Raw genomic sequence first — 7,286 nt, 5'->3', positions numbered from 1 at the left:
AAATATCCAATCTTTGTGCTACATTAATGTAAACATTTCTCTTCACTGGCTGAAAGTGGCTGAGTGACCCAGGTAGCTAAACCTGTCTTAAATTGTAAGCTGAATCCCCACCACCACCTCCTGTAAGGCGCTTCTATTTAAAACCAAGCTACATTTGTTTTTCTTCCACCTACAAAAGAACAATGTCAACTTCCAAAAGCTTTAACAGCCACCACCGATGGAGGCAAACAACTGACACTGTTGTGAATATAAAGGCAGAAGCCTTGCTGCTGGACTCGGGAATGCCACCCCCACCCCCCACCCCCGCTACAATCATCTATTAAAAAGGAAAAGTGGCTTTAAGAAGCCTCCGATCCTCTTTTCCTCCAGGAATTTAGAAAGTATTTCCAAAACTGAAATACCCCTTTGCAGGAATCAGGGAAGCAAATCAGGAAAACGTAAGAATAGAGATGAGATGAGATGAGATGAGAGAGAGAGAAGGGGGGGGGGTGTTTGGCATCTTCAGTTCTACAGAATTACATTTTTTTCCCTGGTCAAACGACCCCCCAAAAAATAAAAATAAAAAAGGATTCCGCACCCAGCAAAGAAGGCTCTTTTCTCTTCTTTTAATAAAACTTTGTGCAAAATAATTCGACCGGGAATTTAAAAAAAAAAAAAAAGAGGGAGGGAGTCAGTCCGTGATCTCAAAACCGCTGTTTGACACCCCCTAAGCGGCTGGGGGGGGGCGCGAAGGGGGGGGGCAGCGTTGAACCCAGCAGAAAAGTCCAGCGGGAATCTTTTTTCCCCCGGCAGCCCCGCCGTCCAAGTTAGGAAAGGCTCCAGAGTCCGGGGCCTCCTCTTCCTCCGTCCGTCCGTCCGTCCTCGGGGGCTTCAGGGAGAGACACGCGGGCCCGGGTAAGGCTCCCCGCCGCACCAGAAGTCGGGCGCTTGCGGCGTCTCCAGCAGCCAGAGGGCGCTGGGCTGGACAGGCGAGGCGGGCGCCGGCGGGAGGCTCTGTCCGTCGGCCAGCCGGTAGTAGTGGCAGTCGCGTCCCCGCGCCGGGTCGTAAGGCGGCGCCAGGATGTCGAGGAAAGCGGCTGGCCCGGTACCCTCGGCGGCGATCTGGTGCAGGTTGTCCCGCTGCGGGGAGAGCAGGCAGGGCGGCGCGCCGGCCGTGTAGAGGCGGTGCGAGCGGAGGAGGGCGCGCAGGCGGCGGGGACGGGCGGAGGAGGAGGCGCCGGCGTCCTTCTCCTCGGGCTCGTCGAGCGGTTCGACTTCCCCGTCGGCCGCGGCAGCGTCCAGGCAGGCGATGCGCAGCGTGCCGTAGAGCACCTTGAGCAAGCCCTGCATGCCCGGATGGTCGTGCAACGGGATGCAGGCGCCGGCGCGGAGCACGAAGACGCCCATGCTGAACCGCGCCGTCTCGCAGATGTGCATGTAGCTGACCGGCGGCTGGCTCGGACCCGGCACGGGAGAAGGACCCCGCGGTTGCAAGCCCAGGTCTTCGGCGCTGACTTGGCCCAGCAGCTCCCGCAGCCGCTGCAGCTGCAGATCGGAGCCCGAAGCCTCGCCCGACCCAGCCCCGAAGGTCGCCCGAGCCTGTCGGGCCACCCGCTGGATCAGCGAAGCCGCCATCTCGTCGCGGGGCATCGCGCGCGCCTGCGCCGGGGGCTGCCGCCGCCGACCCGCTTCTGCGCAGGCGCGGCGCGGCGAGTGCCGGGAGCGTGGCTCCGCCCCTTTTCTTCCTCTCTCTCCCTACTCTCGCTTCCCTCCCCAAGTTCCCAACAGGGCGCTCGCGGGCGCCTGCCGTCCTGCGGGCGGAAAAGCGGTGGCTTGCGGGGTAGCTTCGGTTATTAGAATAGAATAGAATAGAATAGAATAGAATAGAATAGAATTTTATTGGCCAAGTGTGATTGGACACACAAGGAATTTGTCTTGGTGCATACGCTCTGAGTGTGCATAAAAGGAAAAGATACGTTCATCAAGGTACAACATTTACAACACAATTGATGGTCAATATATCAATATAAATCATAAGGATTGCCAGCAACAAGTTACAGTCATACAGTCATAAGTGGAAAGAGATTGGTGATGGGAACTATGAAACGATTAATAGTAGTGCAGATTCAGTAAATAGTCTGACAGTGTTGAGGGAATTATTTGTTTAGCAGAGTGATGGCCTTCGGGAAAAAACTGTTCTTGTGTCTAGTTGTTCCTGCTTGAGCAACAGGTTGGTCTATACCATTTCAGGCAGGTGGCTGTCCAGTCTCTTCTTCAAAAGTTCCAGTGATGGAGCACCCATAACTTCTGATGGCAAGTTGTTCTACTGGTTAATTGTCCTTAGTTCCAGGTTGCTTCTCTCCTTGATTAGTTTCCATCCATTGCTTCTTGTCTTGCCCTCTGGTGCTTTGGAAAATAAGTTGAGCCCACTTTTCATTGTGGCATTGTTTGTGGAACAAAATTTCCCACATAGCTAGCATTTCATGTTTGTGTGTGTGTGTTTTTAATTCCTTCATTTAAAAACCACCCCCTGTGTAAATTGCCATTTTCTTTTCAAAATAGTTGCTTGCAAATAGCTGCAAAAGGCAGGCTGACTTCCTTTTGCAGTCCTGATGCAGATGTGGAACAGTGATATCTCTTCATAACTGGGAGCGTGATGAATTATTTCCTTGAAGTTTATGAATCACTTCTTTGGTAGTGACCTCCACAACAGACGGAAAGCTAAGTGCTGACCTCAGAGATAAACAAAATGGCTTAGTGTTCTCAGAGAATAATGTACAGAAACCAAACATTTAGCAGAGAATAAAATGGTTAAGTTAGACTAGCATAACATTGCCTCGTTCCTATCACGTACTCGACAGATCCTCTTAGTGGGAAATTCTAATAATTCGAGGGTTAATGGCAGCAGCCATAAAAATGGGGTTTTATTTGTGCCGCCTGTGAATTATCTGTTCCTCGTTGTACATTATTAAATGGCCAATTACTGAAAAAAAAAACCTGCCTACCCGTTCATTGCATTGCCACACTGGTTTTCAAGCAGGACCACGGAACCCCAAGCCTCCATCCTGCAGATGCGCTTGGATCCAGGAGTGGACTTCAAAAAGTTTAGCAAGGGGTTCTCTGCCCAGTTGCTGGATGGGTGTGGCCATGGTGGCTGTGGCCTAGTCAGCCTCCTGCACCACGGTGTGTGTGGGGGGGGTGTTTTTGCCCTCCCTGGGCTCTGGAGGCTTTCCTTGAGCCTCTAGGAGGGCAAAAATGGCCTCCCCAGGCTCCAGAGGCCCTCTAGAGCCCAAAAACTTCCAGTAGGCCCATTTTTCACCCTCCCCGAGCCTCCATGTGCGCCGTGTACTTACCTGCATCCAAAACTGGCTGCAGGTAAGCCGGGGGGGGGGGACTCCTGGGAGGGGTGGGGTAGGCAGGGCCAGCCAGTAGTGAGATTTGGGGGTTCTCCGAACTGCACAGAATCTTAGCTAGAGGTTCTCCCGAACCCCTGCGAACCCCCAGCAGCCCACCCCTGCTTGGATCAGAGGGGAGATGTCCTCCCACATGCCCAGCACACACATGGTCTCCCTGGGACAGGAGGAAGGTTGCGCTGCTTGTGAAAGCTGGCAACTCAAACTCTCAATTGTTGCAGATTAACATTTAAGGGCCATGTTTGTGTGAGATGGGCAATATGACAAATCAGTCAATTCTGAAAGGGTTTGCTGTGGCAAAACGTCCAACCTCCAAAGACACTAGTGGCTGGGTGTCCAGCAATGCCTTCTTGACCTCAGGCATTTATGCTGGTTTGCCCTGGCCAGAGAGGCTGACCGATGTCTCCAGACCAAACGCCTTGGTCACTTAGAAATGATGGAGCAACCTCCCAAAGTGCTGGCTTTTGTAGATTACATCTCTTGATATTTACTGTTTTACAAATGGAGAACTTTAATTTATCTATACGATAAAATCGCTCAGCTGAGGGACGGTCTGGACCGAATTTGGGATGATCCAAGCGAGGGAGAGGAGGCACGTCTTGTTGAGCCCATTTGGGATGAGTTTGACCCTGTGGCTCCCGAGGACGTGGACAGGTTGTTGGGGAGGCTTCACGGCACGACATGTTTACTGGACCCGTGCCCTTCCTGGCTGGTACTGGCCACTCAGGCGGTGACACGAGGCTGGCTCCAGAGGATTATCAACGCTTCTTTGTTGGAAGGGGTTTTCCCTGCCGCCTTGAAAGAGACGGTGGTGAGACCCCTCCTTAAGAAGCCCTCCCTGGACCCAGCTATTTTGGGTAATTATCGTCCAGTCTCCAACCTTCGCTTTGTTGCGAAGGTTGTAGAGAGTGCCGTGGCGCGACAGCTACCCCAATACCTGGATGAAGACATCTATCTAGACCCGTTCCAGTCCGGCTTCCGACCCGGATACAGCACGGAGACAGCTTTGGTCGCATTGGTGGATGATCTCTGGAGGGCTAGGGACAGGGGTTATTCCTCTGCCCTGGTCCTATTAGACCTCTCAGCGGCGTTCGATACCATCGACCATGGTATCTTGCTGCGCCGGTTGGGGGGATTGGGAGTGGGAGGCACCGTATATCGGTGGTTCTCCTATCTCTCCGACCGGTCGCAGACGGTGTTGACGGGGGCAGAGGTCGACCGCGAGGGGCCTCACTTGTGGGGTCCCTCAGGGGTCGATTCTCTCGCCCCTGCTGTTCAACATCTACATGAAGCCGTTGGGTGAGATCATCAGTGGTTTCGGGGTGAGATACCAGCAGTACGCTGATGACACCCAGCTGTACTTTTCCACCCCGGACCACCCCAATGAAGTTGTTGAAGTGCTGTCCCGGTGTTTGGAAGCCGTACGGGTCTGGATGGGGAAAAACAGGCTCAAGCTTAATCCCTCCAAGATGGAGTGGCTGTGGATGCCGGCACCCCGATTCAGTCAGCTGCAGCCGCAGCTGGCTGTTGGAGGTGAGTTATTGGCCCCAAAGGATAGGGTGCGCAACTTAGGTGTCCTCCTGGATGATCGGCTGTCGTTTGAAGATCATTTGACGGCCGTCTCCAGGGGGGCCTTCCACCAGGTTCGCCTGGTTCGGCAGTTGCGCCCCTTCCTTGATCGGGATGCCTTATGCACGGTCACTCATGCGCTTGTTACCTCTCGCTTGGATTACTGTAATGCTCTCTACATGGGGCTCCCCTTGAAGTGCACTCGGAGGCTTCAGTTAGTCCAGAATGCAGCTGCGCGGGTGATAGAGGGAGCTACACGTAGCTCCCATGTAACACTGATCCTGCGCAGGCTGCACTGGCTGCCTGTGGCCTTCCGAGTGCACTTTAAGGTGTTGGTTATGACCTTTAAAGCGCTCCATGGCTTAGGACCTGGGTACTTACGGGACCGCCTGCTGCTACCACACGCCTCCCACCGACCCGTACGCTCCCATAGAGAGGGACTTCTCAGGGTGCCGTCCGCCAAACGATGCCGGCTGGCGGCCCCCAGGGGAAGGGCCTTCTCTGTGGGGGCGCCCACACTCTGGAACGAGCTTCCCCCGGGTCTACGTCAAATACCTGACCTTCGGACATTTCTTCGCGAACTAAAAATATATCTCTTTATTCGCGCGGGGCTGGCTTAAATTAGTTTTATTGGGAAATTTTATCAATTTTTAAACGGGGTTTTTAGTATGGAAATTCTTAATTTCAGGCTAATTTAAATAAGTTTTTTAAATGGTATTTTAATCTGTATATTGTATTGTTTTATTTTGCCTGTACACCGCCCTGAGTCCTTCGGGAGAAGGGCGGTATAAAAATCAAATAAATCAAATAAATAAATAAATAAAATAAAATTTATTTGACTTCCTTGACCTCTGAAAGGGTCTCGGGGACCCCTCTGAGAACCATTGGTGGAAAGGATAGTCAGAGTTCTTTGGGGGAGGACAGGTCGGCAGGCTGAGGCTGTTTGGCTGTGGAGTCTCTGGGCCCACATCAGTTTGGACAAGGCCTGCTTATGGGGATGGATTCTCCTCCATTGCCCTAATGCAGGGGTGTCAAACTCAATTTCATTAAGGGCCGCATCAAGGATGTGTTTGACCTTGGGGAACCAGTGTGGACATGGTCACATGTGCCCCTGACATGTCAATCACCCTGCCAACAAAAGTGCGTATAGTCAAGGCTATGGTTTTGCCAGTTGCAATGTATGGCTGTGAAAGTTGGACCATAAGAAAGGCTGAGCGCCAAAGAATTGAGGCCTTTGAACTCTGGTGCTGGAGAAGACTCCTGCGAGCCCCTTGGACTGCAAGACGATCAAACCTGTCAATCCTAGAGGAGATCAACCCTGACTGCTCTTTAGAAGGCCAGATCCTGAAGAGGAAACTCAATTATTTTGGCCACCTAATGAGAAGGAAGGACTCACTGGAGAAGAGCTGAATGCTGGGAAAGATTGAGGGCAAAAGAAGAAAGGGACAACAGAGAACGAGGTGGCTGGATGGAGTCACTGAAGCAGTGTGAGCTTAAATGGACTCCAGAGGATGGTAGAGGACAGGAAGGCCTGGAGGAACGCTGTTCATGGGGTTGCGATGGGTTGGACACAACTTCGCAACTAACAACAACAACGAAGATGGCTGGGGCTGAAAACAGGGCAGGGAAGCCTTTGGGGTAAGAAGAAGTGAGTGAACAGAACACCGGAGCAGTTCAAATCCTGCCCTGCACTACTATCATTGAGGGGCAATACTTATTTTTGGAGGTTTTGGATGGATAGGGAGGGCAATCGGAACACCTGAGAAAACAGGTGTTTTTAGGCTGCTGTTGGGCACCAGTGATGATCAGTCAACCATCGCTGTGTCTGCTCTGGTTGGAATGGCCTTTGTATCATTTTCCCAGAGAACATTGATGCTTGGGGGCAGGGGAAGTTTAACAGCCCAGCCTGGGCAAGGAACTCGGCTATACCTGTCCCGGGCTGCTACAACAGGGCAAGCGAGGAGCTGGCACAGCCTGCACCGCTAACTACAGTGGGGGCTTCCGAGTGGGTTGGTTGGTTGGTTGGTTGGTGTGTGTGTGTGTGTGTGTGTGTGTGTGTTTATTTACTTATTTATTTATTTAATATTGCCACCTATTCACCCATGGCACAGCCTGCATTGCTAACTATAGTTGGGGCTTCCAAGTGGATTGATCTATCTATCTGTCTGTCTGTCTGTCTATTTTATATTGCCACTTATTTGCCCATGGCGACTCAAGGTGGCTAAAGAATAAAAGATGACATATAAAACAATAAAAACGAACAAAAAGAATTAAATAAATTAATATAATGTAACAAAATATTATAGAATAGAATAAAATAGAATT

The 7,286-nt window shown here is 51.8% G+C and overlaps 1 protein-coding gene across 1 annotated transcript; it reads right to left on the bottom strand.

Annotated features, from left to right (window-relative positions):
* Positions 1-585: 585 nt before the first annotated feature.
* ADO (2-aminoethanethiol dioxygenase) lies at positions 586-1,687 on the bottom strand. The gene has a single exon (XM_058188057.1). It carries the CDS (start codon positions 1,627-1,629, stop codon positions 871-873), a length of 759 nt encoding a protein of 252 aa, XP_058044040.1. The 5' UTR covers positions 1,630-1,687; the 3' UTR covers positions 586-870.
* Between the last annotated feature and the right edge of the window lie 5,599 nt (positions 1,688-7,286).

The sequence above is a fragment of the Ahaetulla prasina genome, chromosome 6 (assembly GCF_028640845.1).
Source record: "Ahaetulla prasina isolate Xishuangbanna chromosome 6, ASM2864084v1, whole genome shotgun sequence".
In the NCBI taxonomy this organism is placed as follows: domain Eukaryota; kingdom Metazoa; phylum Chordata; class Lepidosauria; order Squamata; family Colubridae; genus Ahaetulla; species Ahaetulla prasina.
This window is presented reverse-complemented; position numbering and strand designations above follow the sequence as displayed.

What these genes read in the sequence shown, in the direction of transcription:
- ADO (XM_058188057.1), bottom strand. Translation starts at nt 1,629, where the DNA reads ATGCCCCGCGACGAGATGGCGGCTTCGCTGATCCAGCGGGTGGCCCGA.